This window comes from Hordeum vulgare, chromosome 4H (genome assembly GCF_904849725.1).
Source record: "Hordeum vulgare subsp. vulgare chromosome 4H, MorexV3_pseudomolecules_assembly, whole genome shotgun sequence".
In the NCBI taxonomy this organism is placed as follows: Eukaryota; Viridiplantae; Streptophyta; class Magnoliopsida; order Poales; family Poaceae; genus Hordeum; species Hordeum vulgare.
The window spans coordinates 582,378,991-582,401,203 of NC_058521.1; the positions used below are offsets into that span (position 1 = coordinate 582,378,991).

General features: G+C 43.9%; 2 protein-coding genes across 4 annotated transcripts; both read right to left on the reverse strand.

Moving 5' to 3' along the window:
• Window positions 1-2,828: 2,828 nt before the first annotated feature.
• LOC123447258 lies at window positions 2,829-5,021 on the reverse strand. 2 transcript variants are annotated; one of them, XR_006631486.1, is made up of 3 exons: window positions 4,644-5,021; window positions 4,044-4,569; window positions 2,829-2,868 (listed from the first exon to the last, which is right to left on the reverse strand). XR_006631486.1 is itself a non-coding variant. In XM_045123847.1 (2 exons), exons 1-2 carry the CDS (start codon window positions 4,859-4,861, stop codon window positions 4,353-4,355), a joined length of 435 nt encoding a protein of 144 aa, XP_044979782.1. In that variant the 5' UTR covers window positions 4,862-5,012; the 3' UTR covers window positions 3,911-4,352. The 2 variants fall into 2 exon arrangements, 1 of the variants encoding a protein (XP_044979782.1); XM_045123847.1 differs by lacking the exon at window positions 2,829-2,868 and having other exon boundaries at window positions 3,911-4,569; window positions 4,644-5,012.
• A 5,678-nt stretch (window positions 5,022-10,699) lies between these two features.
• Window positions 10,700-13,152, reverse strand: LOC123447259. 2 transcript variants are annotated; one of them, XR_006631487.1, is made up of 3 exons: window positions 12,790-13,152; window positions 12,187-12,714; window positions 10,700-10,739 (listed from the first exon to the last, which is right to left on the reverse strand). XR_006631487.1 is itself a non-coding variant. In XM_045123848.1 (2 exons), the coding sequence occupies exons 1-2, from the start codon at window positions 13,005-13,007 to the stop codon at window positions 12,498-12,500; spliced, it is 435 nt and encodes a 144-aa protein (XP_044979783.1). In that variant the 5' UTR covers window positions 13,008-13,149; the 3' UTR covers window positions 12,054-12,497. The 2 variants fall into 2 exon arrangements, 1 of the variants encoding a protein (XP_044979783.1); XM_045123848.1 differs by lacking the exon at window positions 10,700-10,739 and having other exon boundaries at window positions 12,054-12,714; window positions 12,790-13,149.
• Window positions 13,153-22,213: the final 9,061 nt, after the last annotated feature.

Consider the following 22,213-nt stretch of genomic DNA (forward strand, 5'->3'; position numbering starts at 1 on the left):
AGGATCCGGAGAATCGCAACCTATTCAGCAGGAAAAAAGCGAGTGACACACAATTCGGACCGGAGCCCAGTGGTCCGATGGAAGCGTGAAACTCGTCATCAGTCGGTGATGATCGATGGTACTCTGTAGTGGGGGTTGAGTGGTGTGGGTTCGCGATCCTTGAGACTGGACCGGGACAACGGAGGCTCGACGCGGTAATAGCGGCGAGGCGTGCGGTATGCACGGGACATGGAGATGGGCCAGGGCTCTGGTGGTCATACATGTGGTGAGACAAACTGCGAATTTGAGTCCAGATGACTACAAGTAATGGTGAAATTCCTTCAAGTTTCAGATGGGCGGTCAAGGAAGAGCGGTGATGTTGAGTTCAGGTAACTCTTATGTGCAACACCCAATATGAGTTGTTCACTTTCACGCATGTCAGTGATCGGTGTGTGATGGTGTTGGATATTGTGGAAGTTGGGAGCGCAACTAGAGTAATGTGGAGCTTAATTTCGTTCGAGCGTTCACTATGGTCAGGAAAAGAAGGAACTAGAAGTTGCACATGGTGTCACATGGAGTCTTTGGAGTAGGAGCGGTGCTCATGGGATAAGCTCAAGTCCAATGTACATGGAAGTTTGACGCGTGAACGAATTCAAAGCGGTGGAGAATATTCGTCAAGGTGGAGTTTGTTAGAGTTGTGTCGAATATTATGTACAAGGTAGGTTACAATTGAACTTGTAGTACATAATATTTGACACAACTCTAACATCGCCTTCGGCGGATCCAGCGCAGTTAGGGCTGGCGGGAGGCGGTGGCGCTCGACCAGCCGACAAGGTAAGTAGACGGGGGAGCTCTCAACAACGATATTGCCGCCCGTCGCAGCAGGTTGGGTGGGTGGCGGCACCAAAAGCGCCCGCGCACAGAGGGCTCACTCGTGGATCTCGTCGGTGGACACATAAGAGGAGAGGAGCCTTGATGGCGACCTTGATCTTGCCTAGATCAGGCCCTAAAGAAGGAGGTGGATCCAGGTCGGCGCGTCTTTGGGTGGCGCGTGGCGGTGCGACAACGTGGAGGCCGTTGATGCGTGACTGTGCGGTGCCCGGTGGCGCGCTCGGGCGATGGGTGGGTGTCACACCCAAGATGCGACCCTATCCTCAATTTGGCACGAAGGCCTCGTCAGGGATAGAAGCGCATCTCGTCGTGTCGCAAGAATGGATATCGTTACAAGTACATGTACTGAAAACAAGAGATATATATATAGAATTGGCTTACACTCGCCACAAGCTACATCAGAGTCACCACAATACATTACATATTCATCAAGAGTAAGAGCAGGGTCCGACTACAGACGAAAACAAACGAGAAAATAAGAACGACGTCCATCCTTGCTATCCCAGGCTGCCGGCCTGGAACCCATCCTAGATCGATGAAGAAGAAGAAGAAGCAACTCCAAATGAACAATCAACGCGCTCAGGTCACGTAACCTTTACCTGTACCTGCAACTGGTGTTGTAGTAATCTATGAGCCACAGGGGACTCAGCAATCTCATTTCCAAAGGTATCAAGACTAGCAAAGCTTAATGGGTGAGGCATGGTTAAATGGTGAGGTTGCAGCAGCGACTAAGCATATGTTTGGTGGCTAACTTACGAGTACAAGAAATAAGAGGGGGGAGATCTACGCATAACGGACGTCACTACAGATGATCAAAAGAATGATCCTGAACACCTACCTACGTCAGACATAACCCCACCGTGTCCTCGATCGGAGAAGGAACTCACGAAGGAGACAGTCACGGTTACGCACACAGTTGGCATGTTTTAATTAAGTTAACTTCAAGTTATCTAGAACCAGTGTTAAACAAAGCTTCCACGTTGCCACATATCTGCGGGCACGGCTTTCCGAAAGATTTAACCCTGCAGGGGTGCTCCAACTAGTCCATCACAAATTACCACAAGCCGCATAGAAATCCTCAATCACGAAGCTCGCGATCTCGTCGGATTCCCTAATGGAAAACCTCAACTCTGAGATTACCCAAAGCATCACCGGAATCCCGATGCACAAGATATCTCGTCAAAGGTAAAACTAATCCAGCAAGGCCGCCCGACGTGTCGATGATCCCGATAGGAGTCGCGTACCTCGTTCTCAGGACACGGCGGATGAGCTAGACGTCGGGATCGCTAAACCTCCGGGTGACCAGAGGGGCGCCGGACATCGCTCAGGTGGGGCCAACACTCATGAGGAGCACTGGCCCGGGGTTGATTAAATTATCCTCGGGGTCCGGAAAGTCCCAATGCAATTTTATTAGGTGTTTAGGCAAATGTAGTACCAAAGTTGGGCCTTGCCAGACCAGCTTTAATCTAAAACGAATTATCAAGGGGGTCCCCATAACATCCCCGATCGTGTTAGGAGCGCTCATTTATGGAACATAACACCGGTATCCCGTAACTAAAGGGGGCAAAGGTGGAACAAAACACCAGGCTAGAAAGACCGAGCCTTCCACCTTTTACCAAGTATATAGGTGCATTAAATTAAATAGCATTTAATATGGTGATATAACAAGGAACCCATGCTTTTGCATGGAAGCATCTGCACCTGCAACTAGCAACGCTATCAACAGGGTTAAGCAAGCAGTAACATAGCCAATCAGTGGTTTGCTAGGTTGAACAGGTTGAATGTAATCGTGGCATTGTTGAGAGGCTAATATTTAACAGGTGGTAGGAAACGAGACATAATCGATAGAAGCGATAAAAGTAGCATGGCAATGATAGTAATGGTATCTAGGGAAATGATCATCTTGCCTGAGATCCTGCTTGGAAGAAGAATGCCTCCGTGAAGCAGACGAACCGACGTAGTCGAACGGGTCCTCACAATCCGGCACGTTGCGGAACTCTATCGAGACGAAGCAAACCGGAAACACAAATCAACACACGAAATTCACCACACGATGCAAGACACATATTATGCATGAACGGTCTAATGCAAGGCATGGCAAACACAACAATCAAACACTACACATTAAGTGAAGCTCAATATGCAACGAGTTGCATATTGACGAAACTCCGTTTATTTATTTAGTTCTATCTCGATTAGATACACGGCAATATTAAATGTTGTTAAACATGGCAAGAGGTGAATCGCAAGTAATCTACCTATCTAGGCATTTTAAATGAGGTCGGAAATGACATATAGCACCTTCGAAATGACCCCACGTGTTATATCTTGGTCCTGTCCAGATTTGTCCTAATCACATTTTAAGTTTGTTAAACAGCAAAACAAAGTGGAGCACGTGAAACTACACGTCATACTAGTCCATTTACATATATGGACCAATTCCAACGGAGTTACGAACTAAAAGATACGAGCAACACAAGATTGTATGCCAAGGATGCATCACGCATGCAATGACAGTCACAACACGTTCCGGTACTGATAGCTCGACGAGATACCGGTGCAATGAATTGGAGGTGTGTGCATATCATTTCAAACAAAATGATGGGGTGATCCCGTGGAGCACGTGAAACTACAGCTAACTGCGCTAACCAACTCAGCTAGCACCCCGTTTTGATATTTCACAGGATATTCGCCAAAGGAAGGAGCACCTCTACAGGCACATCAACGGAAATAGGGCAAAACTAAATTTCCATGCAGATGCTAGTGATTTCAAAGGGGCAAGGTTGAACATAAAACAGATGCACTACTTAAAACTATGAAACTGAAAATAAATGCAGAAGCTAAAGAATACAGTCATTGTGTTTGATCCCTGGACCTCCAGGAGGAGGTAGCACTACTGCGCTAACCAACTCAGCTAGCACCCCGTTTTGATATTTCACAGGATATTCGCTAGAAGAAGGAGCACCTCTACAGGCACATCAACGGAAATAGGGCAAAAATAAATTGCCACACCTGGGTTTCAAACCCCAGACCTCTGGGATGAAACAGAGTGGTGCTAGCCAGCTCGGCTGCTGGCGCGATCGTGATATTAGTGACATGGAAATCCTAGTAAGGCCGACAATTAGAATGCATCTGGGCAAAATGAAGCACAGTTCAGAACAGGGCGTTCTTACAGCAGACACACGAAACCGGCGGGGATACAGGCTACCATCAGTGCTTGGGCTTCGGCGCTGAAGGTACCAGCAAGGCGGAGACTTGGGGATGGGCGTTGGGTCACGGATCCGTCTGCAGGGACCCGATTCCACGCGACGGCGAGCTAGACTCGGGCCCAGGGGTTCCCATGGCTGCTGCTCCTGGTTCAGATAAGTTCAGAGAAAAAAATATAAGAGAGAGAGAGGGAATCAACATGAGGAGGAAGGAGAGCAGGAAGGAGAGGGGAACGGGAGAGGTTCTGGCCTGGAGCGGCTTCTGGCGGCGCGGGGTCACCGATTCCGACCTCCGGCGAGGGCACGAGGCGGCGGGGCTGCGGGGCTCATGCATGAATGTTCAGAACGACGCACATGAGGGAGCTCGAGGTGGGCTCGCTTGCTGCAGAAGGAGACGTCCCTGCGCGCTACACCGGTGCAGAGCAGCGGGCTCGCGCGGGCGGACGCGACCAGACGCGCAGGGGAAGGGGGAGCTCTTAGCGCAGCTGGTTCCCTGGAGAGAGAGGGATTAGGGAGAGAAGAAAGGAATAAAAAAAGAGGAAGGAGAAGACCGGGCATGGCATGGACCTGCGGCGCGGCTTCCATGGGCGTCGGATGCTGCTGCTCCTGCTCCATGCTTGAGACGGCACTGCAGCTGGAGGAGCTCCTCGTACGCGGGGTTGGGGGTCGATTTCGAACCGACCGTGGCGAGCACGAAGGAGGCCGGGGGCGCTCAGACAGAGCTCGCCGGATGTGGGCGAAGGCGGGGGCTCCAGCATCGTGGATCGAGCGAGGCTCGGGCGCATGGGTGCTGCCGGGCACGGGGCATGGCTCCGATGGCTGGCTGCATCTGGGGATCCCGAGGTAGAAGACAACAGGTGGCGGCGCTGATGCGAGATGGAGGGGATTGGCTCGGTGGGGAAATTGAGAGAGGAGGAGACCAAGTGGTGTGCGGCGGCGGCGGATGGGACACGGGAATTTGTCCCTAAATTTTAGGGTTGGCACGGTTGATCTATATAAAAAAAATAAAATATATATATATAAACTAGCTCAGGACCCTTTGATTTAATTAGACGGTCGGAAATAGGCAGGTTAGGGAGTCCAGTGAACAAATCGATGACGATTTGCGGTAAAACGGGGTTGATCCGGACCCAACGGTTACGACTGTGTGTTTCGGGCACCGGGAGGTTTCGGACTGGGCTGCGCGTAGCGGCGGTGCACTGTGCAGAGGCGCTAGGCGGAGATGACAGAGAAAAACGGGCAACCCGGTGACAGAGTTTAAAATACCAAAACGTCCGACAATCGATCGGCTATAGTGCCGCTATATAATAAACGGCACGGGTGACAAACGAGCTCCGATCGCGATGAAATTTGACGGACGGCCTACCTACACTAAATTAATACCGCACGACAAATTCCAACCCGATCAGAGGAAGTTTTAAACGCACTTTAAATACAGGGTCTCGACGATGCCGCGGGCGCGTGCGAGTGCGGTCGGGCTCAGAACGGACAACGACGAGAACCGGCAACTAACAACGGATGCATGTTTTGAAAACTGGCGGCAACAGGATGCCGATGCAATGCAGATGATGTGCATGATGCGATGATGATGCGACAAAAGAAAATAGACACCCGACGAAAACGGAAAGAGAGGGGAATCTTCTGGAACGTCGGCATCGGGCTGTCACAACTCTCCTACACTACAAGAGGATCTCGCCCCGAGATCCAAGAATGAAAGGGGGAGAGGATGAGAAAGAACAGGGGGTAAGAACTTAGTCGCTTCTTTGGCAAACGAGTGAAAACAACGATCCCTGAAGGTTGCAAAGCGACGAGGAATGACATGGGAAAGAAGCAAGAATTCACGGAAAATTTCGGCAGCACTTCGGTAGGAAAATGGGACAAAAAATTCGAAAAGGTGGAAGAATTAGACAATATTCACAACCAACAAGTAAATAGAACAAGGGAACACCATGATCTGGTAGAACCACAAGATAGACCCAAAAGAGCAACATCACAATGCCTCCGGAACAATAGAATAGGAACTAGCTCATACGGAAGAAGAGAATGAAGAGAGAATGACAACTACTAACTCAAATGAACTTGACAAGCATCCTTGCAAGAAGAATTGGACGAAGTTGTTGGAAAAACAACAATGAAAAGAACAAGATAGTAGTGGGCTTATGAAAATCATCTCAACATCTATGAGGTGACAACCAACCACTACAAGAACCAAGGATAGATGAAAGCAAAGATATGAAAACTTCTTACACCGAGAGGATACATTGAGAACTGGGATTATTGACAAGTAGCATGATAGCACAATCCCTAGGAAAAACTTTATGTGAAATCCAAACCAAAATAGCTCAATGAAGAAATCATGGGTTGAAAATATCTCATGATCATAGAATTGGTGGATTTAATTATCTCATTCCTGAGAGGAAAACTCTTCGAGGCTCCTACACTAACAAGAAGGCTATAATACCACCTCAAAGGATCAAGGAAGAACAAATGCACTTGAAAATGCAAGAGAACGGATACTTGAGAAAAGAATTGATATCATGCGCCGCTCTGGAAGAACAATTGAAATCTCTTGGAAGAAGGAAGAACAAGAATAAGAATTATGTTATGCTTATCCTTCATCAAGTTAAATTGATGACAAGCAACAGATCTAGCATACAACTTATTCTTGTAGAAATGAATCTTGGAGAAACAGAGAGAAAAAACCCCACTTGAAGCATAATTGAAGGCAACACCGGTAAGAACTCACAATTGAATGGAAAAACCAAGAATTAAGGGAGATATAAGAGAATGAAAAGATCTTGAGCCACCTAACAGAAAACTTGAATAAGGCACCGGATAACCGAGAGACGAGCGAAGAGACAACAATTGAGAAGAATTGAGGGAGAAAGCTGAAAGCTGAGAACGAAGAATCTTCTAAAACGATGGCCTTCGGAGGCTCGAGAATGAAAACAACTCAGAAAAGCACCGGATAGCAAGAAAATGGATTACACATGATTGAAACAATTAAGATGATGGCACCGAGCTGAAATGATGAATCTCGAAGAGAATGAACCAAGATTTACGAGGAACACTCCTTCGAATTTGCAAGGTGAGAATGATGACGAGAAACAACACCAAGAATAGCTGAGACACTCCGGAATAATGAAGAATGAAAGGTTGAGCCAAATATGAGAATTAATTCGAATAGGCCTTGGAGAAGGGGTATGACTGATGAAATTCATACTTATGTCATAGTTGAAAAGAATTAGAGATCTTCGGGGAAAAAAATTAGAAGAGCTAGGAAAGATCCTCGGAAAAACCTGTGGGTTATGGGCCCACTCAAAGAAATCACCGTTGAAACAATTGCTAGAACGAGAGATATTGCACCGGTATAAGAAAACTAGATGAGGTTAGCACCTCGAAATAATTAAAAGAATTGAAAACGAGAAACTACTGAAATATCTTTAACACTCCGGATAGAAAGAGAGAGGAATGAATAACAAGATAGGCTCATAAGAATTCCCATCATAGGAAAGAATTTAATGTTTGAAAAGGATATGATGACCCTGGATAACTGAATTAAATTCACCGGTAATGATGACAAGAATGAACAAAGATGAACATGAAGCTCCTGAGAATCTTCACAACGAATCAACGGCTACGAAAGGAAGACGAGATAGCGGAAACACAATGAAAAGAAACTCCTGGATGAAAATTGAATCACTGAGAAAAAGGGCGGGAGGGTGGGAAAAACAAAGACAACATGGGACAGATGAGATAAACTTCGGAAAGAATTGAGAGAATGATCTTGCAAAATTGGAGAGGATATGATTCCTTGAAGAGAAACACACCGGTTGAAAAAGAATTAGCTCGACGACTCCGGTTGATAAGAAATGATACTACAATCTGATTGATCAAAGAATTGCATTCACAAAAAAATATGAGAACACAGATTAGGAAAGATCTGAAATCACCACTTGACATCGAAGCAACTGAATTACCATAGTTCAACAAAACAAAGGGTGTGGCTTATGAAACAAACCAGAACAAACTCATGAGAAAGATTTACGTTCGATATTTTTGTGGACAGGATCGCACGGGCTCGATTTTACAGTAGCCATCAAGTGCAAGGTAGTGCACCCGACATACGAAGCGTCCCCGAATTGTAGCAAGCTACAAGGACTCTTTAAGACACAACGTGTACTGTTGTAAGTCGACCGTGAACAGACGAATCCACTAGATGTCGAACCCCAACCTAACATCATGCATTTGTTGGAAGATTGTCCTATAAGCAACTACTTGAATTCCCACCTATGAATTCCCGAAATATCTGGTCATGCAATCTGGTACACGGATACAAGGAGTAATATCACACAATTCCTATACTAAACTGTCACTTGTATCACATCCGTCAACACACGACCAGAATCTTGGACCTTCATCTACAACAGACCCTCGTGATCACAACGATACAAAGTATGGCAGTACTCCCGAACAATCTGCACCAGTACTGGGGACATCGGGGTTATCTCGCCACTACTCATATTGAAGCAATTACGAACATCCTTCGTTCTGAGATACTAAGAAATCTGAATGATAACGATGTGCTCAAGAATCCCGTGGAGCTCAACTCCTCGGAAGAAGATCAAGTCAGACAGGAGGCACCAAGACAGAACTCCGTCACATCGGCATCATATAGACCCCAAGAATATCCGCGCGATCCTAAAAAGATTTGAGTGGGAAGAGGAGTAGAGTAAATTATTACGTCAAGATTCCTCACCAGAGCATAGAAGAGGAGAAAAAAGAATCCTACTCTCCGATATATAACTAAGACTTAAATAGTTTTTCACTAGACTCGACTCGACCAAGTTCGATCAATCAAGGGGGCTCCTAGGTCGGTACAGGCTCTGATACCAACTTGTCACACCCAAGATGCGACCCTATCCTCAATTTGGCACGAAGGCCTCGTCAGGGATAGAAGCGCATCTCGTCGTGTCGCAAGAATGGATATCGTTACAAGTACATGTACTGAAAAGAAGAGATATATATATAGAATTGGCTTACACTCGCCACAAGCTACATCAGAGTCACCACAGTACATTACATATTCATCAAGAGTAAGAGCAGGGTCCGACTACGGACGAAAACAAACAAGAAAATAAGAACGACGTCCATCCTTGCTATCCCAGGCTGCCGGCCTGGAACCCATCCTAGATCGATGAAGAAGAAGAAGAAGAAGCAACTCCAAATGAACAATCAACGCGCTCGCGTCACGTAACCTTTACCTGTACCTGCAACTGGTGTTGTAGTAATCTGTGAGCCACAGGGGACTCAGCAATCTCATTTCCAAAGGTATCAAGACTAGCAAAGCTTAATGGGTGAGGCATGGTTAAATGGTGAGGTTGCAGCAGCGACTAAGCATATATTTGGTGGCTAACTTACGAGTACAAGAAATAAGAGGGGGGAGATCTACGCATAACGGACGTCACTACAGATGATCAAAAGAATGATCCTGAACACCTACCTACGTCAGACATAACCCCACCGTGTCCTCGATCGGAGAAGGAACTCACGAAGGAGACAGTCACGGTTACGCACACAGTTGGCATGTTTTAATTAAGTTAACTTCAAGTTATCTAGAACCAGTGTTAAACAAAGCTTCCACGTTGCCACATAACCGCGGGCACGGCTTTCCGAAAGATTTAACCCTGCAGGGGTGCTCCAACTAGTCCATCACAAATTACCACAAGCCGCATAGAAATCCTCAATCACGAAGCTCGCGATCTCGTCGGATTCCCTAATGGAAAACCTCAACTCTGAGATTACCCAAAGCATCACCGGAATCCCGATGCACAAGATATCTCGTCAAAGGTAAAACTAATCCAGGAAGGCCGCCCGACGTGTCGACGATCCCGATAGGAGTCGCGTACCTCGTTCTCAGGACACGGCGGATGAGCTAGACGTCGGGATCGCTAAACCTCCGGGTGACCAGAGGGGCGCCGGACATCGCTCAGGTGGGGCCAACACTCATGAGGAGCACTAGCCCGGGGTTGATTAAATTATCCTCGGGGTCCGGAAAGTCCCTATGCAATTTTATTAGGTGTTTAGGCAAATGTAGTACCAAAGTTGGGCCTTGCTAGACCAGCTTTAATCTAAAACGAATTATCAAGGGGGTCCCCATAACAACCCCGATCGTGTTAGGAGCGCTCATTTATGGAACATAACACCGGTAGCCGGTAACTAAAGGGGGCAAAGGTGGAACAAAACACCAGGCTAGAAAGGCCGAGCCTTCCACCTTTTACCAAGTATATAGGTGCATTAAATTAAATAGCATTTAATATGGTGATATAACAAGGAACCCATGCTTTTGCATGGAAGCATCTGCACCTGCAACTAGCAACGCTATCAACAGGGTTAAGCAAGCAGTAACATAGCCAATCAGTGGTTTGCTAGGTTGAACAGGTTGAATGTAATCGTGGCATTGTTGAGAGGCTAATATTTAACAGGTGGTAGGCAACGAGACATAATCGATAGAAGCGATAAAACTAGCATGGCAATGATACTAATGGTACCTGGGGAAATGATCATCTTGCCTGAGATCCTGCTTGGAAGAAGAATGCCTCCGTGAAGCAGACGAACCGACGTAGTCGAACGGGTCCTCACAATCCGGCACGTTGCGGAACTCTATCGAGACGAAGCAAACCGGAAACACAAATCAACACACGAAATTCACCACACGATGCAAGACACATATTATGCATGAACGGTCTAATGCAAGGCATGGCAAACACAACAATCAAACACTACACATTAAGTGAAGCTCAATATGCAACGAGTTGCATATTGACGAAACTCCACGTTTATTTATTTAGTTCTATCTCGATTAGATACACGGCAATATTAAATGTTGTTAAACATGGCAAGAGGTGAAGCGCAAGTAATCTACCTATCTAGGCATTTTAAATGAGGTCGGAAATGACATATAGCACCTTCGAAATGACCCCACGTGTTATATCTTAGTCCTGTCCAGATTTGTCCTAATCACATTTTAAGTTTGTTAAACAGGAAAACAAAGTGGAGCACGTGAAACTACACGTCATACTAGTCCATTTACATATATGGACCAATTCCAACGGAGTTACGAACTAAAAGATACGAGCAACACAAGATTGTATGCCAAGGATGCATCACGCATGCAATGACAGTCACAACACGTTCCGGTACTGATAGCTCGACGAGATACCGGTGCAATGAATTGGAGGTGTGTGCATATCATTTCAAACAAAATGATGGGGTGATCCCGTGGAGCACGTGAAACTACACATCATACTAGTCCATTTACATATATGGACCAATTCCAACGGAGTTATGAACTAAAAGATACGAGCAACACAAGATTGTATGCCAAGGATGCATCACGCATGCAATGATAGTCACAACACGTTCCGGTACTGATAGCTCGACGAGATACCGGTGCAACGAACTGGAGGTGTGTGCATATCATTTCAAACAAAATGATGGGGTGATCCCGATTACCGGGTTCCCCATGTGCTGGAGGCAGATTATGGGGTATCTGCAACTAGCAAAAAAAACTACAAGAAGAAAAGGAAAAGAAAAGAAAAAAAAAACAGAAACATAATAATTCGGCCTCTATGGGATTTGACCCCAGGACCTCCTGCATGTGGATTGACAGGGGAACCAAGATGACATGCAGATGCTAGTGATTTCAAAGGGGCAAGGTTGAACATAAAACAGATGCACTACTTAAAACTATGAAAACGAAAATAAATGCAGAAGCTAAAGAATACAGTCATTGTGATTTGATCCCTGGACCTCCAAGAGGAGGTAGCACTACTGCGCTAACCAACTCAGCTAGCACCCCGTTTTGATATTTCACAGGATATTCGCCAGAAGATGGAGCACCTCTACAGGCACATCAACGGAAATAGGGCAAAAATAAATTGCCACAGCTGGGTTTCGAACCCCAGACCTCTGGGATGAAACAGAGTGGTGCTAGCCAGCTCGGCTGCTGGCGTGATCGTGATATTAGTGACATGGAAATCCTAGTAAGGCCAACAATTAGAATGCATCTGGGCAAAATGAAGCACAGTTCAGAACAGGGCGTTCTTACAGCAGACACACGAAACCGGCGGGGATACAGGCTACCATCAGTGCTTGGGCTTCGGCGCTGAAGGTACCAGCAAGGCGGAGACTTGGGGATGGGCGTTGGGTCACGGATCCGTCTGCAGGGACCCGATTCCACGCGACGGCGAGCTAGACTCGGGCCCAGGGGTTCCCATGGCTGCTGCTCCTGGTTCAGATAAGTTCAGAGAAAAAAATATAAGAGAGAGAGAGAGGGAATCAACATGAGGAGGAAGGAGAGCAGGAAGGAGAGGGGAACGGGAGAGGTTCTGGCCTGGAGCGGCTTCTGGCGGCGCGGGGTCACCGATTCCGACCTCCGGCGAGGGCACGAGGCGGCGGGGCTGCGGGGCTCATGCATGAATGTTCAGAACGACGCACATGAGGGAGCTCGAGGTGGGCTCGCTTGCTGCAGAAGGAGACGTCCCTGCGCGCTACACCGGTGCAGAGCAGCGGGCTCGCGCGGGCGGACGCGACCAGACGCGCAGGGGAAGGGGGAGCTCTTAGCGCAGCTGGTTCCCTGGAGAGAGAGGGATTAGGGAGAGAAGAAAGGAATAAAAAAAAGAGGAAGGAGAAGACCGGGCATGGCATGGACCTGCGGCGCGGCTTCCATGGGCGTCGGATGCTGCTGCTCCTGCTCCATGCTTGAGACGGCACTGCAGCTGGAGGAGCTCCTCGTACGCGGGGTTGGGGGTCGATTTCGAACCGACCGTGGCGAGCACGAAGGAGGCCGGGGGCGCTCAGACAGAGCTCGCCGGATGTGGGCGAAGGCGGGGGCTCCAGCATCGTGGATCGAGCGAGGCTCGGGCGCATGGGTGCTGCCGGGCACGGGGCATGGCTCCGATGGCTGGCTGCATCTGGGGATCCCGAGGTAGAAGACAACAGGTGGCGGCGCTGATGCGAGATGGAGGGGATTGGCTCGGTGGGGAAATTGAGAGAGGAGGAGACCAAGTGGTGTGCGGCGGCGGCGGATGGGACACGGGAATTTGTCCCTAAATTTTAGGGTTGGCACGGTTGATCTATATAAAAAAATAAAAAATATATATATAAACTAGCTCAGGACCCTTTGATTTAATTAGACGGTCGGAAATAGGCAGGTTAGGGAGTCCAGTGAACAAATCGATGACGATTTGCGGTAAAACGGGGTTGATCCGGACCCAACGGTTACGACTGTGTGTTTCGGGCACCGGGAGGTTTCGGACTGGGCTGCGCGTAGGGGCGGTGCACTGTGCAGAGGCGCTAGGCGGAGATGACAGAGAAAAACGGGCAACCCGGTGACAGAGTTTAAAATACCAAAACGTCCGACAATCGACCGGCTATAGTGCCGCTATATAATAAACGGCACGGGTGACAAACGAGCTCCGATCGCGATGAAATTTGACGGACGGCCTACCTACACTAAATTAATACCGCATGACAAATTCCAACCCGATCAGAGGAAGTTTTAAACGCACTTTAAATACAGGGTTTCGACGATGCCGCGGGCGCGTGCGAGTGCGGTCGGGCTCAGAACGGACAACGACGAGAACCGGCAACTAACAACGGATGCAAGTTTTGAAAACTGGCGGCAACAGGATGCCGATGCAATGCAGATCATGCGCATGATGCGATGATGATGCGACAAAAGAAAATAGACACCCGACGAAAACGGAAAGAGAGGGGAATCTTCTGGAACGTCGGCATCGGACTGTCACAGTGGGCTGGGGGGAGGTGGCAGCGCGTCGCCAGGTAGGATGTGGGTGGCACGACGAGCACTCCCAATGTAGGAGGCGGCTCTGGTGGGGGAGGTGGTTGGGGAGAAGTGGATTGGGTTCATGAGGGAAGAAGGTGGAGGGGAGGGATGCGGTGCGGGAGGAAGAAGGTGGAGGAGGTGGGGTGAGGTCTTTTGTGTGTGCTTGGTGCGGTTTGATTGCTGCTTGCACAACAAGAGTGTTAGAAGAATAAGACTTTTAAGAGGTGTTATTAGAATAGACATATATATATATATATATGTATATATATATATATATGTATATATATATATATATGTATATATATATGTATATATATATACATATATATATATATATATATACATACATATATATATATATATACATGTATATATATATATATATATATATACATATATATATATATATCATTCAATACTTGTCTAGTGAATCAACCCAATGGTGTCTCCGGGATCATAGTGAAAATGAATCACATAATCTCACCGACTCCATTAGTTCAAGACATAGCATGAACACGATCGGTTCCATAAACATACTGATCACAAGAGGTGCATCATACAATTCAACTAGTCATCAATGCCCAAGATCATAATCATGGTGACAATTCATACAATCAAGAAAGAGAGATATTCGGTAGGATTGAGCTTGTAATTTGAAATTCGGCTTCTCCAACCTCGACCCAAAACCTGCCCCGGTTGATGCACGCTTATATTTATTCACCCCCCCCCCCCCACACACACACACAAAGAAGTGTGTGAGAGTTGATATCATGAATAGGCCAGGTAGGAAATGTCATGATAGATGACAAATAAGAAAGAATATAAATTTGGCCTGAAATGGATACATTTGGCATCACGAGATATCAATCACCCTCTATATCCGTCAATTCTCTTAATATTTTTTCAAGTAGTGGGTTTACATATTATTTCCTAAGCTTAGAATAACCAATCTTACAACAAAACACTTGAGCAAGCTCTAGGAATGCCATCAACATCATTAATACTCATCAAACCATTGTTATGATAAGTACTATTACACCGAAGAGATTTTTAAAGCCCGACAACAACCAATTAAGGTTCCTAGCATTATATATCTTCCTTAAGGAAGACATGCATATCACAAGATGATGACGCCACCAGGAATAATGTTATGAGGGAGATCTCTAACAATATTGTGAACAACAACTTTTCTGCAATATCTTAATGAATGATACGTCTCTAACATATCTATATTTCTTTATTGTTTCATGTTATCATCATACCGCTTTTACATATTTTTCGCATTAATTTATATTATTTTTGGACTAACCTATTAATCTAGTGCCTAATGTTAGTTCCTTCTTGTGCATGTTTTTGATTTTATAGAAAATAAATATCTAGGAAGGTCAAGATACCCCGGTGATTTGATATGATTTTTTGCGGAATATATATGATTTTTGTGCGAAGGAATAAACTCAAGATGGCACCTGAGTGCCCCACATGGCCAGGGGAGCGCCATGGGCCGATGTGGGGGTTGTGAATGTCGGTAGGATCCCTTCTTTCACCATAGAAAATCTAATTTTATGAAAAATAAATAAAATTTCAGATCGATTGGAGTTATAGATCTTTGGCTATAAAGCGGGTGCTCGACTGGATAAGAGAACCGAAAACAAAAAGAAACAAAGGAGAGAGATCCAATCTCAGAGGGGGGACCTCCCTTCGGGAGCGATGGAGGCCAAGGACTAGAGGGGGAACCCTTATCTCATTTAGGAGAAGGCCAAGAAAAAAATAAGAAGTGTGTGGGGGGGATCTCTGCCCCTCTCTCTAGTGGTGCCGGAGCGCCGCCGAGGAAACCATCCTCACATTGATCATCTCCATCAACTTTGTCGTCTTCATCAACACCTCCATCCCCTTTCCTACTATTTATACAGTGGTCCACTCTCCACCAACCAGCTATAAACCCCTACTTGAACATGGTTTTATGTTATAAATTATTATCCAATGATTTGTCTCATCGCTATTATGTTTGAGAAGATTACTTCTGTACTATATGGGTTAATTGGTGACAATGATTTGTTTTAGTTGCACATTTTATTTTGTCGTTGTCTTTTGGAGCCCATCATATGAGAGTGCACGTATATGGATCACACTTTAGTGTTACTTTTATCTTGGAGAAAACTATGCATAGGTCTACGGGAGAGAACCGAAATTACCAAGGCCGAGAGTAGGGATCGATACATATGTGATGTAGAGGGATAAATTTATCTTCATGCTATGGTTGGGTATACCTTAATGAACTTGTTATTAGTTGTGGATGCTTGCTAATACTTAAAATCATAAGTGCTTGAAATTACAAGTAAGGGATAGTATGTTAGTAGATGCCTCTCCCACACATAAAACTACAATGGGGATTATCTTTCTAGTTATCAGTTGCCTAGGGAGAATTCCACACGTCGGACCACCACTTTTCCACAGTCGCTACATTTAATTTATTGTCCTTTCATTTAAATGACACCTAACTTTTATTTCCACATTCCTTATATTCTTTCAAACCCACTACAACCACAAAGTAGTTTATTTATTTTTCTAGGTAAATCAAATGTTTAGTGTGTGTAGAGTTGTATTAGTGGTTGATATAACTTGAGAAAAAATTAATTCCACATTTAGCTCCTCATTGAGTTCGACACTCTTACTTATCAAAATGACTACAACTGATCCCCTACACTTGTGAGTTATCAATGAACACGTTAACAATTAGGTTAAAAAACAAGGTTGAAAGGGGACACCCTACTTAAGGCCTCTACTAGCTGAGCAATATCTATTGTTCACCTAATTGATGCTACAAAAGAATCTATTTAATAAAGTACTTATAATCTAGAATGTCCACTTGTGTTCAAAGCCCCTGGTTAAAGCATCTCATCCAAATAAACCAAGCTAACACTACCATATACCGACTCATAGTTAGAATCATACTAGGAGAGCCAGAAGATTAATGGACCTCGTGAAGAATCTCTTGGGTAGAAATAATGACAATATCTGATTGGAAGAAACCGACATATTAACTACATGCAGGACTTTGATACCATAACTTTAGTGAGCTACAATTTTTTTCAAGTCTTTGACGTACATTCCTTAGGAATCAAGATAGTAACAATGGTGAAATTTAAACAATGAATATCCAATTTGCCTTGCTCAAAGTTCAAAACTATGGACATCAACTTTTCATGATTAAATACAAGATGATTTGGTAAAATAAAATGGATATATAATCCACCAGGGCCATGGGAACCATTAGCACAGGAGGGGAACATGGGAAATTGTATATCCTCATCGGTGAAAGACTTCTCCAAGGAAGCATTTCCTCCATCGGAAACTATAGACCATACTAGCTACAAAAATTATAGGCAAGGTGGATGATAGGCTTGGGTTCATGTCCAAAGAGGCTCGTATAGAAGTTATAAGCTAGTTGGAGCATCTCATTGTTCGAACTGACAATCCCCTCATGAGTGATGAAACCATCCAACATTTTTTTCTCCTCCATTGACTTGCAATGTAATGAAAATAGGAAGCATTCTATCTTCATATTTTAGAAATTTCTCTCAATCTTTGACAAACTTTTTGTTACTTTGATTTACTAATATCATCCCATGCATCAAAATATTATTTCATCCTACCCCTGTCAAGATTGTCATGATCATTTTGTTTTGAGAAAACATCTAGAATATCATATTCAAACATTAGGTCTTGTATGTTCCTTGCCATGGTTGATTCAATACTATTACTTCGAACCTTAAAGGTTACCTTAAGAAACCCAACAACTACCATATGTTGACGGCAAATTTAAGTCTAGGGTAACCGACTAAGAGTTGACCAAGTTTTCTCACCTAAAGTGATCTAATTAGGTTGCCATAGGCAACAATTATCAAAACAAAATATATAGCTTGTCCATTTGAATCTTCTTAGTATTAGTTACTAGTACAGGTGTATGGTAGCTACATGTTATATGAACGGTTTTCATAGAGGAAAGAGGGAAATGAACGTCCTACTCAGTAGAGGTGAAAATCATTTCCAAGGCGCCAAGTGAAACTCGTGTTAGGAGGTTTATATTCAATCAAACCCCACTGATATGATGCGTTGAACACACATTTGGAAATACATGCACACTTGCATTTGAGCTTTTGTTTCATGACTAGAATGCATGGATATGTACGTACGAAATTCTGTTAGAATATGTATTACTACATACCTCCTACTATCCAAATTAATCGACAACTCTAGGGAGTACTATTTTTGTTAGAGCTGCGTCAATTAATTTAGATCAGAGGGAGTAATATTTTTCTAAGGGAAGGCACATTAGGATTTTAGGTTGTTGGGTCTATGCAACGCGTTCAAAGATGGTTTGATTAACTGTTTCCATATCAATGTATTTATGATGTTAATGACCAGATTCACAACGTACCATGAGTCAAATGATGACTCAAACCACCGAAGTGCAGTTGGACCCTGATCACGAACACCCGAGAGGATATGTGGTTGATCTAGTGAGATCAGAGGGAGGGATACCCCCGTCTCCCGCTTTCTTCATCATGAAAAAATATCATGACAAAAACTTGAGTAACCATGACACACCATGTGTTCGTGTTTAGATCCGGCAGTAGCTGGGTGTATGATGGATAGTTAAATTTATTCAGAGAGGTGTATGAGTGGAAAATTAGGATGTCTACACACAAGGGACAATGACCTACCAAGGTTAGGGCCCTCCTTGGTCAAGTAACACCACACTCTTGTTGTTGAGATGTATTGCTTTGTGTGTCCTCATGAAAAGAGATATCTCAACTTGGATTCTCGGTATAAGGTGTGTTGTGGTGGCGGCAGAGGTAGGGAATAAAGGATTAGGCGAGGAACCCTATATCCAGTCAAGATCGAGAGGCCCCTAACTTCTTGTGTATACACTAGCAAAGGGCATGTGCGTTGCAACGGGAGAAAAGAATACCACACACTTTTAATTTATAAAAAATGGTCTATAATATGAGAATTTGTTGCTACGACCCAAACAAATATGGTCTTAGCCTACAAAAACACAGTTCAAGATTCCACAGGTTTTATATTTAAACATGACTTGCATGTATATTTAATACGTAAAAAAACGGGCAAGTGATCTTTAATTTCGTCTCCAATCCTAATTTTGCTAAGGTGTTTATCCACATTCCGGATTTGTACCGGTGTTAAAGAAAGACGGATAATGCATTATTAATTACGATTGCATCCTAGATAGTATTTATTTTAAATGGTTAACAGGTAAAATTACACCACATTCAGATTCTAGATATTTATTTAATCAAATTTTATATATAACATGTTAAATTTAGAGTTATGTTTTAGAAGATATGATTATTTTTAAAAACATTTGATATGTATTGCGGGATTAATATCAGAAATATTAGGTTTGTTTTATAAACTAGCATGACGGACTATAAATATCTATTTTTTTTATTAATAGGTATACATGGTCAAGTTATGCTTACATGGATTAGATCAGTTTTACATGTGTGCTATTGGGTTGCTCCGGACCCTCAAGAGGACTGTCACCTCAGTTATCATATCTGAATGCCGTATTCTCGACTCCTCGTCACCAAGGCACCGATCGATCGACACAACAAGCAGCCAACTAGTAAGGTCATATATATAGTCTATAGTTAGCTGTAGGGAAGAGTTGGCACATAGGAAAAGTAGTGATGTGAAGGAAAAAGGGAGAGGAGAGATAAAATAATGCTTGTAGGTCCGAAAGTATGCTTCTGCTCCGAGGTCAAATGAGGTCAGGTGAAAAACAGATTTGGAAAAAAAAGAAAAATAATCGAATTTTCTTTTATAAATTGTAACAAATTTTTTGAGCGACTGCAAATTTTTACTTTGAAATGACATTCTTTCGCAGCAAAAAAACAAAATTAGTACTTCAAAATGCTTTCGAAAGAAGCATTTTGAAGCATCGGTTTTGTTATTTTTTCTGCGACTTCCACAAATATGTTTTCATGATGAAATTTTACAAACATGTAAATTTTTTATCAATGTTTCTCATAAAGAAAATCATTTCCTTTATTAATTTTTTATGATTTTATTAATCAGCCAGGCTCATTTGAGCTCAGGCTGAAAATAGCTGTGTCCTTGTAGGTCTACAAACAGTCCGTAGAACTTTTGGGACATCTTTTAAGTGATGATTTTGTTGTTGTACAGACGATGTCAGTAACTTTACTCTCGCAAGTAACTATGGTTAAAATAAACTATTTACATACAAATATTTATATATGTTTTACTTAATATGGTAGGGTTTTTATGAGAGATATTTTATGTATTGTTGTAGATTCCCCGAGCGCAGCTAGCACAAATGCTCGTTTGATTAATACCTCAGTGAGCGAGGGGGCCCATCCACCACATGTCGATGTTGTGGCAATTTCCATGCGTGTGTGCGACATAGGTACATGAGTAGCACTTGACAACCTTTTTTTTACATTCAGTAGTAGTTGACAACCTATTAGCCAGAATACTCTGCATGAGAGGGCATTTTCAAATTTTTATATACTTTGGTTTAGATTCGTTTCGAAGTTTGTTAACATTTTTAAAATCCTAGAATATATTTAAAATTTAAAATAAATTAAAATTTACAAACATGTTTTAAGGACAAGGCTAGCGAGCACCGGTGCACTCATCCGCTGTAAAGAGCGCACCTTCCATCATGAGGACAGCCAAAAAGAAAACTACGTATATTTATTGGTGCTTTAAAAGAATAAAAAATCATAACTTTTGATTTAAGTGTCGGGATTTAGATCCGTTTTCACTATTGGATTTCTCGTGACGAGTTCTTCAAAAATAGATCTCATATGAATAGGTTTTGACGAACTTTTTTTTCGAGCAACTTTGTGTGCTGTAGAGGCAACTTTAGGGTTATAGGCAAGTGATACGTCTCAAACGTATCTATAATTTTTGATGGTTTCATACTCTTATCTTATCATCTTTGGATGTTTTATATACCTTTTATATCTTTTTTGGGACTAACTTATTAATTCAGTGCCAAGTGTCAGTTCCTGTTTTTTCTGTGTTTTTGGCTCTTTTCAGATCTGATTTTCGAACGGAGTCCAAACGGAATAATATCCCCGAAATATTTTTTTTCCCGAACAGAAGAAGATCACGGGGCTTGAGGGCCAAGCCAGGAGAGCTACAGGGGGTCCACAAGCCCTGTAGCCGCCACCAGGGGGGCGGCGGCTAGCAGGCTTGTGGCCTCCCTAGCGCCCCCTGACCTAGCTCCTTCGCCTATATATTCCCTAAAATGCAGAAAAAAAAATTAGGGAATCTACGAAAACACTTTTCCGCCGTCGCAAGCTTCCGTTTCCGCGAGATCTCATCTGGATACCCTTCCCGATGCCCTGTCGGAGGGGACTTTGGAGTTGGAGGGCTTCTACATCAACATCATCGCCCCTCCAATGACTCGTGAGTAGTTCACTTCAGACCTACGGGTCCGTAGTTAGTAGCTAGATAGCTTCTTCTCTCTATTGGATCTTCAATACAAAGTTCTTCATGATCTTCATGGAGATCTATCCGATGTAATCCTCTTTGGCGGTGTGTTTGTCGAGATTGGATTTGTGATCAGATTACCTATGATATATATTTGAGTCTTTGCTGATTTCTTATATGCATGATTTGATATCCTTGCAAGTCTCTCCGAGTCTTGGGTTTTGTTTGGCCAACTAGATCTATGATTCTTGCAATGGGAGAAGTGCTTGGTTTTGAGTTCTTACCGTGTGGTGACCTTTCCCAGTGACAGTAGGGGCAGCAAGGCACACATCGTGTAGTTGCCATCAAGGGTAACAACGTGGGCTTTGTCGTAGATATGAGATTGTCCATCTACATCATGTCATCTTGCTTAAGGCATTACTCTGTTCTTTTGGACTTAATATACTAGATGCATGCTGGATAGCGGTCGACGTGTGGATTAATAGTAGTAGATGTAGAAAGTATCGGTCTACTTGTTTTGGACATGATGCCTATAGATATAATCATTGCCATAGATGACATCACGACTTTGCGCGGTTCTATCAATTGCTCGACAGTAATTTGTTCACCCACCGTTTACTTGCTTTTACGAGAGAAGCCATTAGTGAACACTACGGCCCCCGGGTCTATTCACACCTATCGTTTCCACTTTCACTTTTACTTTGCTTTGTTACTTTGTTGCTTTCAGTTCTCACTTGGCAAACAATCTATAAGGGATTGACAACCCCTTCATAGCGTTGGGAGCAAGCTTTTTGTGTTTGTG